The sequence below is a fragment of the Lethenteron reissneri genome, chromosome 71, assembly GCF_015708825.2.
Source record: "Lethenteron reissneri isolate LAM-NWPU_2019-01 chromosome 71, ASM1570882v1, whole genome shotgun sequence".
Classification (NCBI taxonomy): Eukaryota; Metazoa; Chordata; class Hyperoartia; order Petromyzontiformes; family Petromyzontidae; genus Lethenteron; species Lethenteron reissneri.
In genome coordinates this window covers 183,974-210,431 of record NC_083849.1, presented here as the reverse complement: position 1 = coordinate 210,431, position 26,458 = coordinate 183,974, and the positions used below count along the sequence as shown (strand labels likewise).

General features: G+C 59.0%; 1 protein-coding gene across 2 annotated transcripts; it reads left to right on the top strand.

Annotated features, from left to right (window-relative positions):
• On the top strand, positions 1 to 26,419 carry LOC133361235 (divergent protein kinase domain 1B-like). Of its 2 annotated transcripts, XM_061580130.1 has the most exons (8): positions 1 to 415; positions 2,404 to 2,552; positions 4,214 to 4,273; positions 4,769 to 4,814; positions 21,123 to 21,257; positions 22,017 to 22,124; positions 22,426 to 22,602; positions 23,318 to 26,419. In XM_061580130.1, exons 1-8 carry the CDS (start codon positions 215 to 217, stop codon positions 24,131 to 24,133), a joined length of 1,692 nt encoding a protein of 563 aa, XP_061436114.1. In that variant the 5' UTR covers positions 1 to 214; the 3' UTR covers positions 24,134 to 26,419. The 2 variants fall into 2 exon arrangements, with proteins under 2 accessions (XP_061436114.1, XP_061436113.1); XM_061580129.1 differs by lacking the exons at positions 1 to 415; positions 2,404 to 2,552; positions 4,214 to 4,273; positions 4,769 to 4,814 and adding an exon at positions 16,833 to 17,214.
• Positions 26,420 to 26,458: the final 39 nt, after the last annotated feature.

Genomic DNA, 26,458 nt, shown 5'->3' with positions numbered 1-26,458 from the left:
CTCGCCCCGCTCCCACTGCCGCACGCGGCAACCTGTTCGCGTGACTCCGTTACAGTCGGCGCTGTTTCAGTTGACGCAGGAGAATGGCGAAAGTGCCGTGACTCGGGCTTGTTGTTGTTTGTTGTTGTTGTTTTGTTGTTGTTGTTGGGCGACTAAGATGGCCGCCTGCTAACGCGGCTGCTGCTGCTGCTGCCTGTGGTGGCGCCTTCGCTGTATGAGGAGACGTGAGGAGAGATCTCCCCTTGGGGCAGACGAGGGGGCAGCAGCAGCAACAACCACGACGAAGACGACGAAGAGACCGCGAGTGTGGATGGCGTCAGCGTGCAAGGCGGCGGCCTCCTCCTCCTCCTGCTCCTCCTGCTGCTGCAGCTGCAGCAGCAGGAGGAGGAGGGCGGCCCTGGCGGTACTCATGGCCGTGAGTGGTAGGGGCTGGTGGTGGTGTGGTGGTGTGTGTGGTGGTGTGTGTGGTGGTGGTGTGATGGTGGAGTGGTGGTGGTGGTGTGGTGGTGTGTGTGGTGGTGTGTGTGGTGGTGGTGTGATGGTGGAGTGGTGGTGGTGGTGTGTGTGGTGGTGTGTGTGGTGGTGTGTGTGGTGGTGGTGTGATGGTGGAGTGGTGGTGGTGGTGTGTGTGGTGGTGTGTGTGGTGGTGGTGTGATGGTGGAGTGGTGGTGGTGGTGGTGTGTGTGGTGTGTGTGGTGGTGTGATGGTGGAGTGGTGGTGGTGGTGTGTGTGGTGGTGTGTGTGGTGGTGGTGTGATGGTGGAGTGGTGGTGGTGGTGTGGTGGTGTGTGTGGTGGTGTGTGTGGTGGTGGTGTGATGGTGGAGTGGTGGTGGTGTGGTGGTGGTGGTGTGGTGGTGCTGTGGTGGTGGTGCTGTGGTGTGGTGGTTGTGGTGTTTATGGTGGTGGTTGTGGTGTTTATGGTGGTGTTTATGGTGGTGGTTGTGGTTGTTGTGTTTATGGTGGTGGTTGTGGTGGTTACAGTGTTTATGGTGGTAGTTATGGTGGGCTTGGTGGTGGTTGTTGTGCTCTGGTTTTGTTGGTATTTTGGTTGTCGACGGACCTGTTGTGGGTTGTGCTTGGTGGTGTAGTCTTGGTTGCTGTTGTGGTGATTGCTGTTGTGGTGGTTGTTGTTGTGGTTGTTGTTGTGGTGGTTGTTGTTGTGGTGGTTGTTGTTGTGGTGGTTGCTGTTGTGGTGGTTGTTGTTGTGGTTGTTGTTGTGGTGGTTGTTGTTGTGGTGGTTGCTGTTGTGGTGGTTGCTGTTGTGGTAGTTGTTGTTGTGGTTGTTGTTGTGGTGGTTGTTGTTGTGGTGGTTGCTGTTGTGGTGGTTGTTGTTGTGGTGGTTGCTGTTGTGGTGGTTGCTGTTGTGGTGGTTGTTGTTGTGGTTGTAGCTGTTGTGGTGGTTGCTGTTGTGGTGGTTGTTGTTGTGGTGGTTGTTGTTGTGGTGGTTGCTGTTGTGGTGGTTGTTGTTGTGGTAGTTGTTGTTGTGGTAGTTGTTGTTGTGGTTGTTGTTGTGGTGGTTGCTGTTGTGGTGGTTGCTGTTGTGGTAGTTGTTGTTGTGGTAGTTGTTGTTGTGGTTGTAGCTGTTGTGGTGGTTGCTGTTGTGGTGGTTGTTGTTGTGGTGGTTGTTGTTAGTTGTTGATGGTTGTAGTTGTGGTGGTTGCTGTTGTGGTGGTTGCTGTTGTTGTGGTGGTTGTTGTGGTGGTTGTAGTTGTGGTGGTTGCTGTTGTGGTAGTTGCTGTTGTGGTGGTTGTTGTTGTGGTGGTTGCTGTTGTGGTGGTTGCTGTTGTGGTGGTTGTTGATGTGGTGGTTGCTGTTGTGGTGGTGGTTGTTGTTGTGGTGGTTGTTGTTGTGGTGGTTGCTGTTGTGGTGGTGGTTGTTGTTGTGGTGGTTGTTGTTGTGGTGGTTGTTGTGGTGGTTGTTGTTGTGGTGGTGGTTGTTGTTGTGGTAGTTGCTGTTGTAGTTGCTGTTGTGGTGGTTGTTGTTGTGGTAGTTGTTGTTGTGGTAGTTGTTGTTGTGGTGGTTGTTGTGGTGGTGGTTGTTGTTGTGGTGGTTGCTGTTGTGGTTGCTGTTGTCGTCGTGATAGCTGGTCTGCTATTGACGAGGTTGTGTGTGTGGGGGGTGCACACGTGGAGCGGTGGCGCAGTGGTTAGCGCAGTGGCCTCTGTCCACAGCCACCCAAGTTCGATTCCCCCTCACAGCCAACATCGGTGGTGCAGACCGAACCGGCCCTGTACAGCGGTGTACAGTATACACATCGCCACCGGGGAGACAAAGGCGGCCGGGCGTAACCCTGGCAACACACAACCCCCTCGTGTGCCGCGCCGGCCTTCATAGGGGCCGCTCGTCAACAGCACTTGCCCCAACCACCCGTTGAAGCTACACGGGGGACCTTTGTCTTTGCAGCTGCTGGTGGCCAGCCTGGTCCTGCACCCCGTGGCTCGGCGTGGCTCGGCCTGGCTCGTTGCCGCGGCAACGGGGAGGCCGCTGCCGTGGCAGCACTCGGTCGTCATGATCACGTGCCCCACGGAGGCCGTGGCGCGTGACATGGCACGGTGAGCTGGCACAGAGACACCCACAGACTTACACAGACACCCATAGGCTCACACAGACACCCATAGACTCACACAGACACCCACAGACTCACACAGAGACCCATAGACTTACACAGAGACACCCATATACTCACACATACACCCATAGGCTCACACAGACACCCATAGACTCACACAGACACCCACAGACTCACACAGACACCCATAGACTCTCACAGACACCCACAGACTCACACAGACACCCACAGACTCACACAGACACCATAAACTTAGAGACACCCATCATTGACGTACAAAGACACCCATAGACTCACACAGACACCCACAGACTCACACAGACACTCACAGACTCACGCAGACACCCATAGACTTACACAGAGACCCATAGCCTCACACAGAGACCCATAGACTCACACAGACACCCACAGACTCACACAGACACTCACAGACTCACGCAGACACCCATAGACTTACACAGAGACCCATAGCCTCACACAGAGACCCATAGACTCACACAGACACCCATAGACTTACAGAGACACCCATAGACTCACACAGACACCCATAGACTCACACAGACACCCATAGACTTACACAGAGACACCCATAGACTCACACAGACACCCATAGACTCACACAGACACCCATAGACTCACACAGAGACCCATAGACTCACACAGAGACCCATAGACGTACAGAGACACCCATAGACTCACACAGACACCCATAGACTCACACAGAGACCCATAGACTCACACAGACACCCACAGACTCACACAGACACCCACAGCCTCACACAGACACCCATAGACGTACAGAGACACCCATAGACTCACACAGACACCCATAGACTCACACAGACACCCATAGACTCACACAGACACCCATAGACTCACACAGACACCCATAGACTCACACAGACACCCATAGACTCACACAGACACCCATAGACTCACACAGACACCCATAGACTCACACAGACACCCATAGACTCACACAGACACCCATAGACTCACACAGACACCCATAGACTCACACAGACACCCATAGACTCACACAGACACCCATAGACTCACACAGACCCACAGACTCACACAGACACCCACAGACTCACACAGACACCCACAGACTCACACAGACACCCACAGACTCACACAGACACCCATAGACTCACACAGACACCCATAGACTCACACAGACACCCATAGACTCACACAGACACCCATAGACTCAGACAGACACCCATAGACTCACACAGACACCCATAGACTTACAGGGACACCCGTTCGATTCACGCTCACGACCCAAACCAGTGACGATTATCTGCACCGGTTCTGGGTCTCCCCTAGGTTGACTGAGCCTCAAATGAGTACCCGGGGCAGTGTGTGAACATCGCCACCGGGGAGACAAATGCGGTCGGGTGTGGTGCCGGCCACTCATCCCCTCGTGTGCCGTTCTGGCCTTCGTAGGTGCTACTCGCTAACAGCACTTGCCCCAACAGTCTGATAAAGGCTACTCGGGGATCTTTGTCTTTTGCACGTGTGTGCGTGTGTGTGTGCGTGCGTGCGTGCGTGCGTGCGTGTGCGTGCGTGTGCGTGCGTGTGTGCGTGCGTGTGCGTGTGTGTGTGTGCGTGCGTGTGTGTGTGCGTGTGCGCGAGCAGTTCATTGGTGGAGAGGCGCTTGGCTGCTTGTGTCAGCATCATCCCTAAGATCACTTCCTTGTGAGTATGTGGGGAGTGTTCATCATGCAACACAACCACCACACCACTTACACAACCACCACACCACACGTACACACATCCACCACACGTACACATGTACACACATACACACAACCACCACGTACACACATCCACCACGTACACACAACCACCACGTACACACAACCACCACGCACACACACACAACCACACGCACACACACAACAACCACATCCACACAGCCACCACACGCACACACACAACCACCACACCACGCACACACAACCACCACACACCACGTACACACAACCACCACACCACACGCACACACACAACCACCACACCACACGCACACACACAACCACCACACCACACGTACACACAACCACCACACCACACGTACACACACAACCACCACGTACACACAACCACCACACCACTTACACACAGCCACCAGACCACATACTGACACGCACACACGTGCGTGCGTGTAATTGTCCCCATTTGTCGTCACAGCTTCCGCTGGGAGGGCCACGTGGAGGAGCAGGGAGAGTTTCTTCTGGTACGGAGGACGGGGGGTGTGGAGGGCGGGATGGGGCAGGGCAGGGGACCACGATGCGGAGTGGGGGAGGGGGTGGGCGCAGGTGGTGGAACAGGAGAGCAGAGGGGGCTTCCTAACATTGGAAGGAAGAGCATTCCAGACGGCCGCAGAAGCGCATCTAGAAGCGCGCGATGCGGTGGCCGCTTTTGTTCAATGCCGCTGCTGCGAAGATGACCGGAGTTCAGGCGATGATGGTTTATGCTCCTTCAGCCTCATCCCAATTTCAGCTGAACCGAACTTGGATTCCAGACCGGGAGCCTGAAGGCCAAACTTGACCTCAACCATTGAGACTGAGGTCAGTGTCCAGGCTGACTGCCTCTCAATCTGGCTCCACACTTGAGCGACCAGTTGTCGTGTAGCCAAAATCGCTCCACTCAAAAACGGCGCAACTCCAGTTTGCTCGCAACTGCTTTGTCCACTTCTGGGGCGGGGGGGAGTAGTTGCACAACAAGAAAGTGTCTGGCTGTGGCTAGAAAGTGCGTCTGGTCACACCACCCAGAGCAGAGCTCCCCCGCTGGCCTGGTTGGCTTCACTCCCTCCCCACTCGCCCCCCGCGTGCAGATTGTGACGGGCAGTGGTAGCTGTGCGCAATGCCGCCGTGTGCGGACGAAACCGGTCGCTACAAATCGCCGAGCCTATCGACGCTTCGGGGTCGAGTCCGTCTCTCTCGCGAGCGGCAAATGGTTGCGGACAAGTCCACGTGTAAGTGGCCTAGTTGTGTGCAACAGGGTTGCGCAACCGAGTTGCAAGTTGCGCAACCGATTGCTGCGGTGTGAACCTGCCAGGCCCACGCCGCCAAGGCCAGAGACGACGATTTGTAGCTGCCTCAAGGCCATGGACCGTTTGGGCTGAGGTCCCACAAGTGAGTGGGAGCATCCTGAGCGGGAGTTGTGAGGCTCAGTGAGGTTTTGCTGGGCGTGTGTCCTCTCTGTGCCGAGCAGGTGGTGAAGACCAGGAGCAGCCTGGTGCCTTCACTTGAAGAGCATGTGCGGTGAGTACAGAGACAACGCTCCCCTGTGCAGCCTTGAACGGACTGTTGGTGCAAGTGCTGTTAGTGAGCAGCGCTTAAGACGGTCGGCACGGCGCACGATGGGGCGGGTGGCCAGCACCACCGCGCCCTGTTGAGTCGACCTCGGGACTCGAACTCGTTTTGCCACGTTCCTAGCGGAGTGCGTTAACTGCTACATTACCGTTCCCCACGTACACGAGCACACATTACACACTCGTGCATGTGTGTGCATGTATCCGCAGACATACACAATACACACAGGCACACACGTGTAGTGAGTCACTCGGAGACACTAAGAGTAGGAGGCACTATGTTCTAGCCCTCACAGGTGCAACGAGTAACTCCACTGTGGTCAGGACAGCTCACAGGCTGCGTCAAGACGGTGACGGAGACTCCAGCAGCACCACGGTTACACTCCAAACAACAGCCCCGAACCCCCGCTCGGGGCCCCCCTTTTATCCACCCAGCACGGCCTCGCTCCGCCCCCCTTCTAGAATGTACCAGAAGGTTCCCACATCCCTTTCTCCGGCTTACCACGTGACCTACTGGCAGACAGGGCTGCTACAACAGCAGATACCCATCTCTGCCAGCAACCAGAGCTACACGCCATAGTGACCCATTCCATGTGACTACACATGCATACACATCAATGAATGCACGTTTATGTGCATCATACACATCAATGAATGCACGTGCACATGCAAATACACACGGACACGCGTGCGCATGTTAGTGTGCATGTGTCGGTCGTCTCATTCAGTCAACCCATAGCACCCGGGTCTGTCCTGTGACCTGCCAACAGAGAGCCTTCGACACTTCACGTGGCCTCCAAGTGCACTTAGCCTGGCACTTGGTGTCGTCTTGACGTCACCTCCACTTAGTTGTGACCGGAGGTCGTTGTTGTTGAGACGGTGCTGGCCACATCGCTCCTGTGAACACCTTGACGGCTTTATAACAGGTGCCAGCGATAACAGCACTTGCCCCGTCAGTCTGCGTTGGTTACACAGGGATCTTTGTTTTTGTCTCTGTGCAGGGCCTCCCACCCATATGAAGTCCCGGAGGTCATAGGTCTCGAGATCGAGCAGGGCAGCGTTGCCTACCTGCAGTGGATTGACCAGAGCCTTGCAGCGCCGTGACCAGGGACGGTCACTCACTCGCTCGCTCCTTCACTCGCTCGCTCACTCGTTCACCCACTGACTCACTCGCACATTGAGTTGATCACTCGTTCATTCACTCAATCACGTACTCGCTCACTCCTTCACTCGCTCGTTCACCCACTGGCTCACTCATACATTGAGTCGATCACTCATTTGTTCATTCACTCAATCACTCACTCGTTTGGTCCCTCACTCGCTCACTCACTCGTTCACCCACTGGCTCACTCACACATTGAGTCGATCACTCATTTGTTCATTCACTCAATCACTCACTCGTTTGGTCCTTCACTCGCTCACTCACTCGTTCACCCACTGGCTAACTTACACATTGAGTCGATCACTCATTTGTTCATTCACTCAATCACTCACTCGTTTAGTCCGTCACTCGTTCACTCGCTCAACCTCTTAGCCACTCTCACTCGATCGTTCACTCGGGACGCTTGCACGCTCTTTGTGTGCTCACTAACGTTATCAATCGATCGCTCGGCTGCTCACTATCTGTGATGCTGTATGCGGTGTAATGACGGATCGAGTTGCATTTCATTAGATTCCTATGAACACCGCACACATTGAATAGCACGACAATTATTGATTTATGTTTATGACATGCGAATGATGGGCGCGTTTAACATTATAGGCTAGAGGAGTTAAAAATTATATAAACGAGGTGGAATAAAAACGATCATTTGCAACCGAGGTAGGAAACGTAGATAATTAATTTTATACAAAATATATTCCGGACCTCGATTTGTGACAGTCATTGAATGTCCTTGAGAGGGTGAATTCTTACATAAATAGCACCCTCGCTCCCACGCTCGCTCAGCCACACGCTCTGCCACACGCTCGGCCACACGCTCTGCCACACGCTCGCTCTGCCAAACGCTCGCTCTGCCACACGCTCAGCCACACGCTCTGCCAGACGCTCAGCCACACGCTCAGCCACACGCTCTGCCACACGCTCAGCCACACGCTCTGCCACACGCTCAGCCACACGCTCTGCCACACGCTCAGCCACACGCTCAGCCACACGCTCTGCCACACGCTCAGCCACACGCTCTACCACACGCTCTGCCACACGCTCTGCCACACGCTCGCTCGGCCACATGCTCGATCACTCGCCTGCTCAGACTCGTGCTCGCCCGCGCACAAGGTCAGCGACTCGCTCACAAACTCACTCGGTTACAAAATCGCTCAGCCTCAAACCCGCACTTTCACTCGATAAACTCGCTCGCCTACAGTCTGACTCGCTCACTCGCATGCTCACTCGTGCACTTGTTCGCCAACTCATAAAGTCACTCGCCTACTCACAATCACGCACTCGCATCGCTCGCCCACACACGAACTCGAACGCACACTCGTGCACGCACACAACAATGGCTCTGCCTTCACACAAACTCTCAGAGAGAATCACTCGGGTGCCTGGGTGCAGCTGCTCCCACTTGGAGTTTCCGGGATACTGTGACCATGCCGAAGTCGCCTCCATGAACGAGGTGGGGGTGTGGGGGGCGCGTATCCTGTCACCGCATCACCGCTCCAGTTCGGCTGGTCCTCTCCTCACTTTGTGCCTCTGCGTTTCGATGCGGTTTGTTAACCAGATCTGGACCATGACTCAGTGTTACGGTGCTTTGGTGGCGAGATGTTGACTACCTCGCCGGGTATACAAGTCGGTTCGTTCTTGACCCTGATGCCTGCTGTTTATTTGGAGTTTTCGTGTCTCCCTGTGGTTGCGTGGAGTTCTCTCTGGGTCCTCCGGTTTTTCCCTCCACATTTAGCAACATTCGATTCGAGTATTTGGCTGCTCGACATTTCCACGTGATGAGCGACTTGATGGAGCTATCATTGGTGATCGCCAGTTCGCTTCTGAACATGAGCTGCATAGCTCAGTGTGGGGGTCTGACCTGGTCAAATAACAAATAGGATGGTTAGCAGCGAGCTCCTCGGCGTTCTCGGCCCAATAATTCACTTGCACAACCGCTTGGGTCCTGAGCCACGATTGGATAGCCTTGGCACGGCTTGGTAGAATGCCAGTGGGAAACCATCTGTACCACGCCGGGCCCGTATTGGCATGGTTCGGATGTGCAAGTGGAAGAGGGGTGGTGTGAGAGTCTTACCAGGCCTGCATTACCATCACCATCGTCAGCCATGCTCTATCTGCAGCTGGAGGAAGGGCTCCCCAATCTGTTGTCCTCTCTAAACCGTTATTCCAGCACCGGAGCTAATCAGGTTAGTCTGGGTCGGCGTACAAGTACATATCCGTGCCCCACACACCACATCCAGTATACATCTCGCGATGGGCTGTTGCCACTCCTCGTGACGTGCCACCTACAACAGTCTCCCAGAGACTCGAAAAATTATTCGGTGAGAAATGGATCCCCAGCGCTGAACTAGTGCCTCTGCACTGCGGGTTCATGACTCGCTGGGCGTGAGAGTGGTTTTACATTTTGATGATGACAAATCCGTGATGCTGTTGTAAATGTTTGTAAATGTAGATATGATGGTACGCGTAAGCCCGTTACAAAATCATCCGTAATGCGCCCGATATCGTATCTGCGGAGCTAAGCAAACTTGAGCCTGGATTGTGCTTGGATGGGCGACCGTCGGGCATGGCAAGTTTCCATCGGCATTTGTAGCGATAGGCTGCAGAGGGTATTGCAACAATGACGTCGATTGCTGTACTGCACTTCTATGCACCCTACCCCTTTGCAAATTCCGCACCGACCAGCGTTGGGATTCCACCTGGTGTCGTCAAAACCGAGGTTTGTAGTTGCAGTTGGGTGGCCCTACACGAGCGGCGTGGTGTGGGCAGACCATCATCTTGCAGTTACATGGCGCTTGAAATACAGAACCCCGGTGTGGAGTTCTCCGCCAGTCCGATCTGTGACCCGTGGCGTCCCCCTCTGTTCTCCGCATTGGACTCGTGCGTCTCGAGGGATCGATGTGAGTTTGAAAGAAGACCGCAAATTAATATTTTTTAAATTTTAACCTCTCGTGTACTTTGTATTTTCTCGCTCATGTTGTCACACTTGTGCTCGCGTCGTCGTGAATCATCAAAGAATCCATTCGGATCACTCGCAGACCCGAGCAACGCTCCCTGTGTCCGAGAGCGGCCCACTGAAGGAGCCACCACAGAGCTACTACCAATGCATTGCCGGGATCACGTGACCTCTGGTAGGCGCAGGAGAGAGTAGCGAGTTCTCCAACCCACTCTCCGTTGACGAGAGGAATGCTCGACGCATGGCGGTCGCAACGTTGTTTAATTCTCCGAGCTGGAATATAGACATTCAATTAAATGAAAATTAATTTAATTCAATGTTTTTTAATGCGCAATTAGTGGGGAACCTGGCGGAGACCATCAACTGGCTGCGCTTGAGAACACAGACTCGTTGGTTCTTTCGGTAAAGTCACGTCAATAGATTCACTTTCGGTAGATTCACTTTCGGTAGATTCACGTCGGGAGACTGAGAACAGAGTTGAATCCCGTGCAGCTCCCTGGATTCGAACCCAGGAGTTTCGGTTGTCCCGGCTGAGGGCCGTGACCCTTGACCCTCTCTCAGGATGACGCTCCGGTCTGGTGGTCAAGTTCAAGTTCATGTATTAGGTGTAGCCCTGTGAGCCAGTCGGCTCTTGAATCGGGTGCAACCGCAACAAACAAAACAACAAAAACATGAACAAGAAAACATCTTAAAGTGAATAATTGCAAACAGAAAATCCAAGAAAAGACAGCACAATATTGCAGAAAAAACTCCGTACACCAACGCTGTGTGCAAAAATCCCAGTGGGATGCAAGTCAAACAACAACAGGAGTCCTCATGGCCATCACTCTTTGTATGTCCTCATATGTTGAACTCCCTTCACACCGTACGTAGCCAACCGTGCTAATCGAAGCTGCGGGGGAAGGACAACAAACTAAACACACAAAGTAGTTTTGAAGAAATGGGTTTTTAATCTCGAGCGCTTAAAAGTGCATAGCGCCAGTGGGTTCCTCATATCGGAGGGAAGAGCGTTCCAGACAGCCGCAGTAGCGCATCTGAAAGGACTCCATGCGGTGACCCTCTTTGTCCGACGGTTCGGCAAAAGCCGCTGCTGCCAGGATGACCACCGGAGGTCACGTGACGAGATCGGCGAGGAATTGTGGTTCATGTGTGGCAGGCAATTTGGGTGTTATGATTGCGTCCTGATACTCGGAATCGCCTTTCACTGATGCACACACATGTACAGCACACTTTGTTGACGAATACTTCCGTCGCTATTTAACAAAGCTGACACTGGGTGGGTAAAGGGAGTTTTAAGTTGATTTGATTTGTTACAGGGATGATCCCGTAGATACATTTTCTCGGCTCTTCTTACAAGGACGGAGATCCGTGGAAGGGGGTGGCCATCTGGAGTGGAATAGGAGACATTTCTGATGAGGTGCAGAGCTTGGTGTGGGAGATGACGAGGTCGAGGGGGTGTGCGATGGGGAGTGGGTGGGAGATGAGATTAAACACTAAACAATTTCTATTTTTTCGATTTAAAGCTTTCGTGACTGCAGGGATTCATCTTCTTGGTTCTTTCGGTAAAGTCACGTAGAAGGGAAGTAATAAAATAATAAAAATAAAACATAATAAAACAATTGTCACGACGTTTCGGCCACAACGCAAGCAGCCGTCCTCAGGTGAAAACCAGGTCCGTCGAGGCGACAGAGTCTGAATGAAACAGCACACGAGCTTGGAGCATATATATATAAGCTGCGCCCAGCTTATATATATGCTCCAAGCTCGTGTGCTGTTTCATTCAGACTGTCGCCTCGACGGACCTGGTTTTCACCTGAGGACGGCTGCTTGCGTTGTGGCCGAAACGTCGTGAGAATTGTTTTATTATGTTTTATTTTTATTATTTTATTACTTCCCTTCTACGTGACTTTACCGAAAGAACCAAGAAGATGAATTTCTATTTTACTCTTTGGTTCTTTCGGTAAAGTGACGTAGAAAGAAAACAAAATATATTCTTAGGTGTTTTCGGTAAAGTCACGTAGGTAAAACATCAAAATTAATAAAAATAATAAAATAAAGATCACGACGTTTCGGAGGCAACACAAGTCTCCGTCATCAGGTGGGACAGTCACAGCCAGATCTTATTTTACCGGGGAAGCTTTTCAGAAGCGACTTCGTCACAAACGACAACTCGGCGAAGTGACAATCACTTGGACATTTCTAGCAGCCAAATCCTCTCAACGCGCCTTGTCGATTCTAAATGCGGAGGGCAGAGGTCGCAATCGGGTACCCGATACCCGTACCCTACCCGATACCTGGCTACCCGTACCCGGCCGGGGACGGGTACCCATTTGCGACCCTGGTGCGGCCGGGTACGGGTACGGGTAAGGAATCAAAACCCGTTTGCGACCTCTGGCGGAGGGGAAAACCGGAGGACCCGGAGAAAAATCCACGCGACCACGGAGACGGAGAAACGCAAACTCCAAATGTACCGCAGGCCTCAGGATGGGGATCGAACCCACAATCAGGCGAGGTCGTTGACACCTTGTGACCGCAAGATGAGACCTGGTGGCTGAGATGGAGATCCACCGGTGAGCCAGGAGTGTGGGGCAAGTGGCTAGGATGGGAATGAGATGGATTCGGTTGTTTGTGTGTTTAGTTTGTCCTTCCACGACACCTCCGATTAGCGCGGGTGGCTACGTACGGTGCGAAAGAAGTTCAGCATACACGATGAGGTGAGGCAGGAGGAGGCAGGTCCAGAAAAGCCTGACATCATTAAAGTTTGTGATTAGCTGATTCCATCACTCTCTCTGTGCAAAACAGCTTCATAGCTGATCGGATTCCTGCAGGATAAAGACAGATTCTGATTCAGTTCCTCGGCTGCCACGCCGCTGTGGAGTTATCGTCCCATTGCTGATGACCCCCAAGCCCACACGCGTTGAATACGAAGTTGCGGATGAGCGGACACTTCCCTGCCTGACCTTGACCCCAACCTGCCTGACCTTGACCCATCCCTGCCTGACCTTGACCCCAACCTGCCTGAGCTTGACCCCAACCTGCCTGACCTTGACCCCATCGCCCCCTCCACGCGGCCAAGCCACGAGCCGACGGCGCCCTCTGCCGGCGGCTGCGGCAAGTGGGGGCGACACCCCCCCCCTCGACCCCCCTCCTCGTCCCACCTCCTCCTACCCCCCCACTCGTCCCCCCACTCCCCCCTCCTCGTCCCCCCACTCCCCCCTCCTCGTCCCCCCACTCGCCCCCCCCCCACTCCCCCCTCCTCGTCCCCCCCACTCCCCCCCCACTCCCCCCCCCACTCCCCCCTCCTCGTCCCCCCCCCCCACTCCCCCCTCCTCGTCCCCCCCCCCACTCCCCCCCCACTCCCCCCTCCTCGTCCCCCCCACTCCCCCCCCACTCCCCCCCCCACTCCCCCGTCCTCGTCCCCCCCCCACTCCCCCCCCACTCCCCCTCCTCGTCCCCCCCCCCACTCCCCCCTCCTCGTCCCCCCCACTCCCCCCCCACTCCCCCCTCCTCGTCCCCCCACTCCCCCCTCCTCGTCCCCCCACTCCCCCCTCCTCGTCCCCCCCACTCCCCCCCCCACTCCCCCCTCCTCGTCCCCCCCACTCCCCCCTCCTCGTCCCCCCCACTCCCCCCCACTCCCCCCCCCACTCCCCCCTCCTCGTCCCCCCCCCCACTCCCCCCCCACTCCCCCCCCCACTCCCCCCTCCTCGTCCCCCCCCCCACTCCCCCCTCCTCGTCCCCCCCCCCACTCCCCCCTCCTCGTCCCCCCCCCCCACTCCCCCCCCACTCCCCCCTCCTCGTCCCCCCCACTCCCCCCCCACTCCCCCCCCCACTCCCCCCTCCTCGTCCCCCCCCCCACTCCCCCCCCACTCCCCCCTCCTCGTCCCCCCCCCCACTCCCCCCTCCTCGTCCCCCCCACTCCCCCCCACTTCCCCCTCCTCGTCCCCCCACTCCCCCTCCTCGTCCCCCCACTCCCCCTCCTCGTCCCCCCCACTCCCCCCCCCACTCCCCCCTCCTCGTCCCCCCCACTCCCCCCTCCTCGTCCCCCCCCACCCCCCCCACTCCCCCCCCCACTCCCCCCTCCTCGTCCCCCCCCCCACTCCCCCCCCACTCCCCCCCCCACTCCCCCCTCCTCGTCCCCCCCCCCACTCCCCCCTCCTCGTCCCCCCACTCCCCCCTCCTCGTCCCCCCACTCCCCCCTCCTCGTCCCCCCCACTCCCCCCCCACTCCCCCCTCCTCGTCCCCCCCACTCCCCCCTCCTCGTCCCCCCACTCCCCCCCCACTCCCCCCCCCACTCCCCCCTCCTCGTCCCCCCCCCCACTCCCCCCTCCTCGTCCCCCCACTCCCCCCCCACTCCCCCCTCCTCGTCCCCCCACTCCCCCCTCCTCGTCCCCCCACTCCCCCCTCCTCGTCCCCCCCACTCCCCCCCCACTCCCCCCTCCTCGTCCCCCCCACTCCCCCCTCCTCGTCCCCCCCACTCCCCCCCCACTCCCCCCCCACTCCCCCCTCCTCGTCCCCCCCCACTCCCCCCCCACTCCCCCCCCCCACTCCCCCCTCCTCGTCCCCCCCCCCACTCCCCCCTCCTCGTCCCCCCACTCCCCCCTCCTCGTCCCCCCACTCCCCCCCCCACTCCCCCTCCTCGTCCCCCCCACTCCCCCCCCACTCCCCCCTCCTCGTCCCCCCCACTCCCCCCCCACTCCCCCCCCCACTCCCCCCTCCTCGTCCCCCCACTCCCCCCTCCTCGTCCCCCCCACTCCCCCCCCACTCCCCCCCCCCACTCCCCCCTCCTCGTCCCCCCCCCCCCCCACTCCCCCCCTCCTCGTCCCCCCACTCCCCCCTCCTCGTCCCCCCCACTCCCCCCTCCTCGTCCCCCCCACTCCCCCCCCACTCCCCCCTCCTCGTCCCCCCCACTCCCCCCCCCCACTCCCCCCCCCCACTCCCCCCCCCCCACTCCCCCCCCCACTCCCCCCCCCACTCACCCCCCCCACTCACCCCTCCTCGTCCCCCCACTCCCCCCCCCACTCCCCCCCCCCACTCACCCCTCCTCGTCCCCCCACTCCCCTCCCCACTCCCCCCCCCCACTCCCCCCTCCTCGTCCCCCCCACTCCCCCCCCCACTCCCCCCCCCACTCCCCCCTCCTCGTCCCCCCCACTCCCCCCCCCACTCCCCCCCTCCTCGTCCCCCCCCACTCCCCCCTCCTCGTCCCCCCCACTCCCCCCCCACTCCCCCCCCCCACTCCCCCCCCACTCCCCCCCCACTCCCCCCCCTCCTCGTCCCCCCCACTCCCCCCCCCACTCCCCCCCCACTCCCCCCCCCCACTCACCCCTCCTCGTCCCCCCACTCCCCCCCCCACTCCCCCCCCCCACTCCCCCCTCCTCGTCCCCCCCACTCCCCCTCCCACTCCCCCCCCCACTCCCCCCTCCTCGTCCCCCCCACTCCCCCCCCCACTCCCCCCCTCCTCGTCCCCCCCCACTCCCCCCTCCTCGTCCCCCCCACTCCCCCCCCACTCCCCCCCCACTCCCCCCCCTCCTCGTCCCCCCCACCCCCCCCCCCCCCCCACTCCCCCCCTCCTCGTCCCCCCCACTCCCCCCCCCACTCCCCCCCCCACTCCCCCCCTCCTCGTCCCCCCCACTCCCCCCCCACTCCCCCCCACTCCCCCCCCCCACTCCCCCTCCTCGTCCCCCCCACTCCCCCCCCCCACTCCCCCCCTCCTCGTCCCCCCCACTCCCCCCCCACTCCCCCCCCCCACTCCCCCCCTCCTCGTCCCCCCCACTCCCCCCCCCACTCCCCCCCCACTCCCCCCCCCCCACTCCCCCCCCCCACTCCCCCCCTCCTCGTCCCCCCACTCCCCCCCCACTCCCCCCCCACTCCCCCCTCCTCGTCCCCCCCACTCCCCCCCCCCACTCCCCCCCCTCCTCGTCCCCCCCACTCCCCCCCCCAACTCCCCCCCACCACTCCCCCCCTCCTCGTCCCCCCCACTCCCCCCCCCACTCCCATGCCCCACCGGAGCCCCCCCTCTCTCGTCCCACACCCGCACTCCCCCCCCCACTCCCCCCCCCCACTACTCCCCCCAACTCCTCGTCCCCCCACACGTCCCCCCCACTGCCCCCCCCCCCCCACTTCCCCCCCCCACTCCCCCCCTCCTCGTCCCCCCCAGCTCCCCCCCCACTCACCCCCCACTCCCCCTCCTCAGTCCCCCCTCACTCGTCCCCCCCCACCTCCCCCCCCCACTATCCCTCCCCTCGTCCCCCCCACTACTCCCCCCCACTCCTCCCCCCACTCCCCCCCCCTGCCTCGTCCCCCCACTCCCCCCCCACCTCCTTCCCCACTCCCCCCTCCCCTCGGTCCCCCCCACTCCCACCCCCACTGACTCCCCCCCCCACTCCCCCCCATCCTCGTCCACCCCACTCCCCCCCCACGACCCCCCCCCACCTCCCCCCCGCCTCGTCCCCCCCCACTCCCCCCCCACTATCCCCCCCCCACTCCCCCCTCCTCGTCCCCCCCCCCACTCCCCCCCTCCTCGTCCCCCCCAACTCCCCCCCCACTCCCTCCCCCCCCCCACTCCCCCCCTCCTCGTCCCCCCCACTCCCCCCCCACTCCCCCCCCCCACTCCCCCCCCCACTCCCCCCCTCCTCGTCCCCCCACTCCCCCCCCACTCCCCCCCCACTCCCCCCTCCTCGTCCCCCCCCCACTCCCCCCTCCTCGTCCCCCCCCCCACTCCCCCCCTCCTCGTCCCCCCCACTCCCCCCCCACTCCCCCCCCCCACTCCCCCCCCTCCTCGTCCCCCCCACTCCCCCCCCACTCCCCCCCCCCCACTCCCCCCTCCTCGTCCTCGGTGCGCGCCCGCAATGAGCCGCCAGGGTAACCCGCTCCTCCGTCACCCCCCGCCGCGACGTTTCGCATCGTTACCCTGCTCCGCGAAACGTCGATTTTAAGTCGTCGGTGACATCGGCGCTGCCTGACGGACGACGGCACGAGCCCGGGGGTGGGTGGCGAGACGGGGAGACGGGGCGGCTGGGCGGCTGGGGAGACGGGGAGGCTGGGCTCCTGCGGGCAGAGGCTTCCGCCGGCCGGAAGTCGATCGAGTCCCGCAGCGCGGCTAGGCGAGCCCGAGGCTCGCCGCTCGGTAGTAGGCCGCGATGGCCCGAGGCGCCGTTTCCAGGGCGGCCATTCGCAAGCTTCTGTTCGGCGGCCACTTCGTGCAGGTGAATCACGGGCGCGCTCTTCGTCGTCTTCGTCGTCGTCGTCTCTCCCTTCCCCTGTTGCTTGGTCGGCGACCTTTGCGTTTGTCGCTGTGCTTCATGGTGCCCAGAGAAAGGCGGCTGTGGCGATGTCTGCCGTTGTTATGGAGGTTGCTTTGTGGTGGCTGAGAAAGCGGAGGTTGCGACGAGGTGGTGGTGGTTGTGGCGGTTGTGGTTGCAACGAGGTGGTGGTTGTGGTGGTTGTGGTTGCAACGAGGTGGTGGTTGTGGTGGTGGTGGTTGTGGTGGTGGTGGTTGTGGCGGTTGTGGTGGTGGTGGTTGTGGTGGTGGTTGTGGTTGCAACGAGGTGGTTGTGGTTGCAACGAGGTGGTGGTGGTTGTGGTGGTGGTTGTTGTGGTGGTGGTTGTGGTGGTTGTGATGGTTGTTGTGGTGGTGGTTGTTGTGGTGTTTCAGCACAGAGGTTGTGATTGCGAGTGTTGGTGGTTGTGTTGTTGCACCGTGGTGAGGGAGGTGATTGCGTTGCAATGCGGTTTAGAACGGGGAGGTTGTGAGGTGGTGGTGGTGGTGGTTGTTGTTGTTGTGTTCCACGTTGGTTGAGGAGGAGGAGGAGGTGGTTATTGTTGTGGTGAATGTGGTTGCGTTGTTGCACAGGAAAGGTTGCGACCAGGGTGGTGGTGGTGGTGGGTGGTTGTGGGTGGTGGTGGTTGTGGGTGGTGGGTGGTGGTGGTGGTTGTGGGTGGTGGGTGGTTGTGGGTGGTGGGTGGTGGTGGTGGTTGTGGGTGGTGGGTGGTGGTGGTGGTTGTGGGTGGTTGTGGGTGGTGGGTGGTTGTGGGTGGTGGGTGGTGGTGGTGGTTGTGGGTGGTGGGTGGTGGTGGTGGTTGTGGGTGGTTGTGGGTGGTGGGTGGTGGGTGGTGGTGGTGGTTGTGGGTGGTTGTGGGTGGTGGGTGGTTGTGGGTGGTGGGTGGTGGGTGGTGGTTGTGGGTGGTGGTGGTGGTGGTTGTGGGTGGTGGTGGTTGTGGGTGGTGGTGGTTGTGGGTGGTGGTGGTTGTGGGTGGTGGTGGTTGTGGGTGGTTGTGGGTGGTGGGTGGTGGTGGTGGTTGTGGGTGGTTGTGGGTGGTGGGTGGTTGTGGGTGGTGGGTGGTGGTGGTGGTTGTGGGTGGTGGTGGTTGTGGGTGGTGGGTGGTGGTGGTGGTTGTGGGTGGTTGTGGGTGGTGGGTGGTGGGTGGTGGTTGTGGGTGGTTGTGGGTGGTGGGTGGTTGTGGGTGGTGGGTGGTGGGTGGTGGTTGTGGGTGGTGGTGGTGGTGGTTGTGATGCGGGAATTGCGTTGCAAGCTGGTTGCGAGGGAGAGGCGCTTGTGGTCGTGATGTGTGTTGCACGGGGATTTACCCCGACGTCATTTGGGTTTAATATCTAAACAAAGATTTGTACCACTATATATTTATATATATAGTTATATATTTATATATAGTTATATATATATAGTTATATATTTATATATAGTTATATATTCATATATAGTTATATATTTATATATTTATTGACGGCACGGACTGCAATGATTTCCAGCGGTCGACTGCGCAGGCTGGACCCAGAAAGAGACCGCGGTTACATGTCGATGTAAAGCTTCTTTCGTGACTGCAGGGATTCATCTTCTTGGTTCTTTCGGTAAAGTCATCACGTAGAAGGGAAATAATAAAATAATAAAAATAAAACATAATAAAATACAATTCTCACGAACAGGTCTGTCGGAAAGACAGCGTCATTCAGACGCTGTCTTTCCGACAGACGCTGTTCTTCACCTGAGGACGGCTGCTTGTGTTGTGGCCGAAACGTCGTGAGAATTGTATTTTATTAAGTTTTATTTTTATTATTTTATTATTTCCCTTCTACGTGACTTTACCGAAAGAACCAAGAAGATGGGACCGCGGTTAGTGGCGATTTGGTGATTGGTTACATCTTGTGTGAGCTAGAGGGCGAGTGGTGGACCCCACAGGGTGAGTGGTGGACTCGACAGGGTGAGTGGTGGACTCCACAGGGCGAGTGGTGGACTATAGGGGCGAGTGGTGGACTCCACAGGGTGAGTGGTGGACTCCACAGGGTGAGTGGTGGACTATAGGGTGAGTGGTGGACTCCACAGGGCGAGTGGTGGACTCCACAGGGTGAGTGGTGGACTCCACAGGGCGAGTGGTGGACTCCACAGGGTGAGTGGTGGACTCCACAGAGCGAGTGGTGGACTCCACAGGGTGAGTGGTGGACTCCACAGGGCGAGTGGTGGACTCCACAGGGTGAGTGGTGGACTCCACAGGGTGAGTGGTGGGCTCCACAGGGTGGGTGGTGGACTCCACCCGGTGAGTGGTGGACTACAGGGTTGTGGTTATTTTGATGATTGCAGTGGGCTTGGTAATTTTGGTTGTCGTGGTGGTTGTGATTACCTTGTGGGATGTGGTTGTCATGGTGGTTGTTAATGGTGGTGGTTGTTGTCATGGTGGTTGTCATGGTGGTTGTCATGGTGGTTGTCATGGTGGTTGTCATGGTGGTTGTCATGGTGGTTGTCATGGTGGTTGTCACGGCGGCTGTCGTCATTATGGTGGCTGGTTGTTGTTGTTGTTGTTGTCGTGCTTGTTGTGGGAGTGCTGGTTGTAGCTATCAATGTGTGCTGCATGTTGAACTTCTTTCGCACCGTACGTAGCCAACCGTGCTAATCGGAGGTGTGGGGGAAGGACAACAAACGGAACATCTGTGTGTGTCTCTGTGTGTGTCTCTGTGTGTGTCTCTGTGTGTGACTGTGTGTGTCTCTGTGTGTGTTTCTGTGGCTCTCTGTGTGTCTCTGTGTGTGTCTCTGTGTGTGTCTCTGTGTGTGACTCTGTGTGTGACTCTGTGTGTCTCTGTGTGTGTTTCTGTGGCTCTCTGTGTGTGACTCTGTGTGTCTCTGTCTGTGTGTGTGTCTCTGTGTGTGACTCTGTGTGTCTCTGTGTGTGTCTCTGTGGCTCTGTGTGTGACTCTGTGTGTCTCTGTGTGTCTCTGTGGCTCTGTGTGTGACTCTGTGTGTGACTCTGTGTGTGTCTCTGTGTGTGTCTCTGTGTGTGACACTTCATATTCCCTGGGCTCCGAGTGGTTTCGCTGGGCATGCTGCTGATGTCTGCTGTCTCAGTGACTCCGTTGCTCTGTCTGCAATCCCCCGTGTCACCCCATGTCACCCCGTGTCTCTGTTGACTCCGATTTCCTGGGCTACGAGTGGGTGTCACAGTCACGATGGCTGCACGTGATAAGCCACTTCCTGGAGCTATAATTTGTAATAGCCAAGCTGCTTCTGAATATAGCTACACAGCTCAGCGGGCCTTAGCGGTTAAAACACAAATATTTTCGAAGTTCCCGTTCGTCGTGTGGCTGGGCGTGCTGGTGTCTCCATGTCGCCTTGTGTGTGCCTGTCTCTGTAGACCCGCTTCCCGGGGCTGCGAGTAAGGCACCTCTTCCTCGTGTGGCTGGGCGTGCTGGTGTCTCCATGTCGCCTTGTGTGTGCGTGTCTCTGTAGACCCGCTTCCCAGGGCTGCGAGTAAGGCACCTGTTCCTCGTGTGGCTGGGCGTGCTGGTGTCTTCATGTCCCCTTGTGTGTGCGTGTCTCTGTAGACCCGCTTCCCTGGGCTGCGAGTAAGGCACCTGTTCCTCGTGTGGCTGGGCGTGCTGGTGTCTTCATGTCGCCTTGTGTGTGCCTGTCTCTGTAGACCCGCTTCCCGGGGCTGCGAGTAAGGCACCTGTTCCTCGTGTGGCTAGGCGTGGTGGTGTCTCCATGTCGCCTTGTGTGTGCGTGTCTCTGTAGACCCGCTTCCCTGGGCTGCGAGTAAGGCACCTCTTCCTCGTGTGACTGGGCGTGGTGGTGTCTCCATGTCCCCTTGTGTGTGCCTGTCTCTGTAGACCCGCTTCCCAGGGCTGCGAGTGAGGCACCTGTTCCTCGTGTGGCTGGGCGTGCTGGTGGGGAGCTGGGTGCTCTACATGCAGTACTCCTCCTACACGGAGTTGTGCCGTGGAGCCGTCTGCAAGATCATGGTGGTGAGACGAGGGGGGTGGAGCAGGGTGGACGAAGGTGGAGCAGGGTGGACGAAGGTGGAGCCGAGTTGAAGCGGGGACACTGTTTTGACCTTACCGCTGATTAGCTCTCCATGCGTATGCATGCTGGATGCAGACATTTAGAAATGTGATTTGTAACTTTGAGCCTGACCTGTGTATCGATAGTTCAATGTTCATGTGCCATTCTATTGAGCGCTACTGCGTGTGTTATCTTGGCGTGGTCTGGGACTGTTTAATTGTTGTTTTTGCTCGGTCGACCAATCCTTCAGCGGGTACCTGGTGCGGTGTGTAAACAACAAAGGTTGCTGGCCTTGGTCCTGGTCACCCCCTTGGTGTGCCGTGCCTGTCTTCATCGGTTTTCGTGGACACCACTTGCCCCAGCAGTCTCTTCACGGCGACAAGGGGCATCTGTTTGTGTGTGCGCGCGTGGGGAGCGGTCGTTCATCGGTCAGCGTGCTGCGCTACGAACCCGGCGACCCAAGTTCGATTCCAGCTCACGGCCAACACCAGTGACGATTATTTTAATCGGTCCCGGGCCTCCCCTAGGTCAACTCAGCCTCAAATAAGTACCTGGTGCGGCATGTAAAAACATCGCCACTGGGGAGACAAAGGCGGCCGGGCGTGGGGCTGGCCACCCACCCTCGTGTGCTGCACCGGTCTTCACAGGTGCTACTCGCTGACAGCACTTGCCCTGTGTGTGTGTGCGCATGTGTGTGTGCGTGTGTGCGTGTGGTTGTGCAGTGTGATCAGTACAAGAAGGGTATAATAGCCGGATCGGCCTGTAGTGCCCTGTGTGAGGAGAAGACGCTGCAGTTCCAGCGCTGTCTGTCGACTCACCCCACTCGCCAGGTGAGCCACGCTCCCACGTCGCCCTCTGGCATCGCTGCTGTACGCGTGTGCGGTACACGTGCGGTGTGGTACGCGTGTGTGGTACGCGTGTGCGGTACACGTGTGCGGTACGCGTGTGCGGTACACGTGCGGTGTGGTACGCGTGTGGGGTGTGGTACTCGTGTGCTGTACGCGTGTGCTGTACGCGTGTGCGGTACATGTGTTTGGTGTGGTTAGCGTGTGTGGTACACGTGTGGCGTGTGGTACGTGTGTGCTATACGCGTGTGCTGTACGTGTGTACGGTACACGTGTGTGGTGGCAGGTGTACACGGGCCGCTGGGGCAAGGCGGACGTGGTGATCAAGTGCGGACTGGAGGAGGCGTTCCGCCTGGACCTGGAGCCCGACTCGTCCCCGCGGCGCGAACTCGTCCTCTTCGACAAACCCATCAAAGGCACCTCCATGGACGAGTTCAAGGAGATGCTGCTGCACTTCCTGCAGGTGACCCATGCCAGGCGCAGTGCCGCAGCCTGTGCCAGCCGTGTTGGGGCATCGCGACTCCCCACCCCCTTCCGCCCCCACGCGACCTGCCCCCGCCACCCACTGGCAAAACGAAGCGTGATTTAGAGCTGCGAGGAACAGGAGCCGAGCTCGTAGCAGCTGTAAGGGGGTCGCGTAAATCTTTCGCGTATGGCATCATACCACCGTCCTCCCCACCGTCCTCGCCTCTATCCTCACCACCACCATCATCATCATCACAGCGATCATTGTGTTGAGTATCAATATGATTGTCATAACAGTAATTTTGATCGTCATCATCGTCAGTGTCGCCGTGATCGTCGGCAACATCGTCGTCATCAGCTCTCACGTCGAATCCCCTCATCTTCTCCACCCTCTCCCCCATTAAAGACAAAGATCGCCCCGTAACGCCTTCGTAGACTCTTTGGACAAGTGCTGAGAGCGTGCAGCACCTATGAAGGCTGGGACAACATACCAGGGGGGTATGTGGCCGGCACCACGCACAACCACCTTCATCTCCCCAACGGCGATGTTTACATACCGCACGAGCTGCTCATTTGAGACTATCGGCTCGGGCAGGCCCAGGACCGCTTCGCGTCACCGTCGCCGGTGTTGGCGGCTCGTGTCGCCGGTTATGGTAGCGCTAACCGCTGCGCCACCGCTCCCCACCGCCTCCTCCTCCTCCTCTTCTGCGCAGACCAAGCTGGGCAACCAGCCGAGCCTGCCGGAGCTGGTGTCGCACCTCATCGCGCTGGCCGACGTGAACCGCGACGGCAAGGTGTCCCTGGCCGAGGCCAAGTCGGCGTGGGCGCTGCTGCAGCGCAACGACTTCCTGCTCATGGCGGTGCTGCGCGAGCGCGAGCACGCGCCCCGCCTGCTGGGCTTCTGCGGAGACACCTACGTGACGGAGCGCGTCGGCGTCACGCGCCTCTACGGCGTCGCGCCCCCGTGGCCGCTGGCGTCGGTCGTGCCGGCCTGGCTGAGCCGGGCGGCGGAGCGGGCCCTGCTGGCGCCGCCCTGGGCCCTGCGCGCCAAGGTGTCCATCGGCCTGCTCGAGTTCACCGAGGAGGTGTTCCACGGCGCGTACGGCTCGTTCCACGTGTGCGAGGCCGGGCCCGCCGCCTTCGGCCACAACGAGCGGCACGACGCGCGCCTCCTCGACCTCGGCGCCGTCGTGCCCGAGGCGGCGCTGCGCGAGGCGCTGGCGGCGCGCCGCTGCGACTCGGACGGGGACTGCGTCGTGGGCAGCGACTGCCGCGCCGCCTGCGACCGGCTGGCGCGCCGCTGCTCCCCCGACGCCATCCAGCCCAACCTGCCCAAGGTGTGCGCGCTGCTCGCCGAGTACCTGCTGGCGGGCTGCCCCGCCCACGTGGCCGCCGAGCTGCGGCGCCAGCTGGCCGTGTGCACCAGCCTGCGCGGTTCGGCCAACACCATGGAGGTGCACCACTCGCTGGTGCTCAACAACCTCAAGGCGCTGCTCTGGAAGCAGATCTCCAACGCCAAGGAGGCGTGACGGCGACGCCGCCGTCGGCGCGGCGGCGGCGGCACCGCCACCGCGCGAGATTCGCAGCAAGCGAGAGTGATGTAAAGGCGGCGAGGAAAGTAAGCGGAGTAGCGAGCGAGCCGCAAACACGACGACGGCCACCTCGGGTGGCGCCTGCAGGTGAGGGTGGCGCGTGGGAGACGAGCGGCGGCCATCCGACGGTGAACAAAACATGAAGGAGTCTACAGAAATGTGAAGGTAGAGGGCGTTTCAGGACACAAGGGGAGTCTACGATGGGCTGGTCCCACTGATCGGCTGGTGCCAGTCCTAGCAGCTGACATCACTTGTCAGCCGGTGCCACTGATCAGTTGGTGCCACATGATCAGCTGGTGCCAGTCCAAGCAGCCGGTGCCACTGAACAGCTGCCAGTCCGAGCAGTCGGTACCACGTCTGTCAGCTGGTGCACTCGGATTGAGGGGGGTGATCTGACATTTGGGCACCAGCGGGAGGACGTCGATGCGTGAACGCGTCGTTCTTGTTGTTGCTGTTGAGGGTGCGGTGGCAAGTTGAGATATTTAGTTGAACCACTTAGCGATGGATTTGCACTTGAGAAATCAGCTCATCGCCTCCCCCCCCCCCCCCCCGATGACGATAGGACCCAGCTCCCGAAGACGCGATGGTGGCTCTCATCCCGTGGTGAACTCTCCACGGCGATTTCTGTCAAAGTCGCCGTTCGGAACGAAGCATCAGTGAAGATCACTCCCCTCCTCACCCCATCCCGTAGCGCGGCCCACATCGGATCGGGCTTGCAGCTACTACCTGCAGCAGCAGCAGCTTTGTAAGAAGCAGCAGCAGCAAGAGCAAATGAACAGAGAAATTGAAAGTGCAGCAGCAGCAGCAGTGCAGTCAAGAGCCTCGGGCATTGGCATGAAATTGCTGACGGAGCTCCCCCCCCCCCCCCGATTGGCTGGTCAAATACTGCAGCAGGGTGGGATGTGACAATAGCCACAGCCTAGAGCGAGGTATACTGGACGTGGTGTGCCGGGCATGTCAATGTTTTCTGGGTCACCTATCCGGCTGAAATGAATACCCTAACTGTGCTTCTAATTAGTGTGTGTGCGCCGTCAGGCTGCGTGGGGAGCCAGGAGTGTCCCGGTTAGCGTGTCGCACTACGAACCCGGCGGCCCAAGTTCAATACCCGCTCGAGGCCAACATCAGTGATAACGATTATCTGGTCTTGGGCTTCCCCTCGGTCGACTCAGCCTCAAATGATTACCTGGTGCGGTGTAAAAATTGCCACCGGGGAGACAAAGGCGGTCGGGCGTGGTGCTGGCCACCCCCTCACCCCTGATGCGGCCTTCACAGGTGCTGCGAGCGAGAAGCACCAACAGCCTGTTGAGGCTGTGCGGGGGGGGGGGGTGTCTCTCTTGGCAAGAGCAGCCCCCAGCCCCTTGCCCTGTACTCTGGCAAGTGTGGCTCATGCCCAATTGGCTGGTGGCAGTTTCGTGGGGGCTGGTTTGCAAAGAACCGGCAGCAGTCTGTTGAACTTCTTTCACACCGTACATAGCCAACCGGTGCTTTTTGGAGGTGCAGCAGGGTGGGAGGTCAAACTCAATTTCAAAGGCAGTTCTACAGAAATGTGGAGACTGGAGGGAAATCTCTGCCAAGTGATCACGAGACTCTACTTTGCAAGGATGGACCCGCGGCCGTACAGGTTAGAACAGGACACTTTCTCCTGAACGACGATGCAGCTGCTGCTGCTTGGTCCTCTGCACACCGATGAAGGATGGACTGCAACACTGAGCGGCTGGTGGGCAACGGCTTCGTGATGATCTCGGCTTGCTCCCCACAATCAATCCTCCTGCCACCCCCTCACAGGGTCCACATTTACAAAGGGTCCCTCATCTCCAATTTTAACTTTGGGGGGGGGGGGGGGGCTCCATGGATGTGTAAAACAAAAAAAGTGAATAACCACTGCAAGGAACCACCACACGGTCCCCACACATTGAGATTGCGTTTAATTTTGTGCTCGTTTGAAGCGCTTCAATGCCACTGCAGTCGAGGGGGGCACACGGGCCCCTTGCACACCCCCCCCCCCCCCGGTGGCATGACCACCAGTCACGCGGCATTGGCTCGGAGCAAGGCAGCTAGACCATGGCGACGCGGGTTGTGTGAGGTGTACAGTTACAAGCCCTGCTGCATCCCATACTTGATCCTAAATATTTATTTAGCTTTTTGTTTAAGCCCTCTACCTCCCACCACTGTGACCCCTCGCTCTGGGGTCGGCTGGTAAAGCCCCACACTGTGGGGCACCGTCCACCCCAGGGTAGCCCCTCCCCACAGCTGCAGTTTACA